We start from the raw sequence: 334 nt of genomic DNA on the forward strand, positions 1-334 counted from the left end.
ATATATATTTTGGGAATATATATGTTTGTGTTTTTTTTAAGTACAATTATCTGATTGACTTTCCAAAATTACAGATGGCTGCAGCGTAAGGCCATCGGGAGGCAGCGCAAGAGTATCAGAGCCAGAGGATGACATACCAGAATTTGACACGCTGCCCCCCTCCAACATGGTCCTTCGCAAGAGGATTCGGCGCATACGTCAGGGCATGAGGAGGTATGTTCCTCTGAGCTCCAGTCCTGATCTTCATCTTGGGAGCAGTCAACTGTTGTACAGCCTTCTATGTGCAGGAGAAATAGTATGGTTCTTAATACATACTAATTTTGATGCAATCACG

General features: G+C 43.7%; 1 protein-coding gene across 1 annotated transcript in view; it reads left to right on the forward strand.

Annotated features, from left to right (window-relative positions):
- The window catches only part of LOC119582073, a 31,296-nt gene that overhangs the window by 27,529 nt on the left and 3,433 nt on the right, over positions 1–334 (forward strand). Inside the window, exon 6 of the mRNA XM_037930321.1 lies at positions 75–213. Within this exon, the coding sequence (XP_037786249.1) occupies positions 75–213 (139 nt within the window). The remainder of the gene's footprint in view (positions 1–74; positions 214–334) is intronic.

Source organism: Penaeus monodon, chromosome 15 (assembly GCF_015228065.2).
Source record: "Penaeus monodon isolate SGIC_2016 chromosome 15, NSTDA_Pmon_1, whole genome shotgun sequence".
Lineage (NCBI taxonomy): Eukaryota > Metazoa > Arthropoda > Malacostraca > Decapoda > Penaeidae > Penaeus > Penaeus monodon.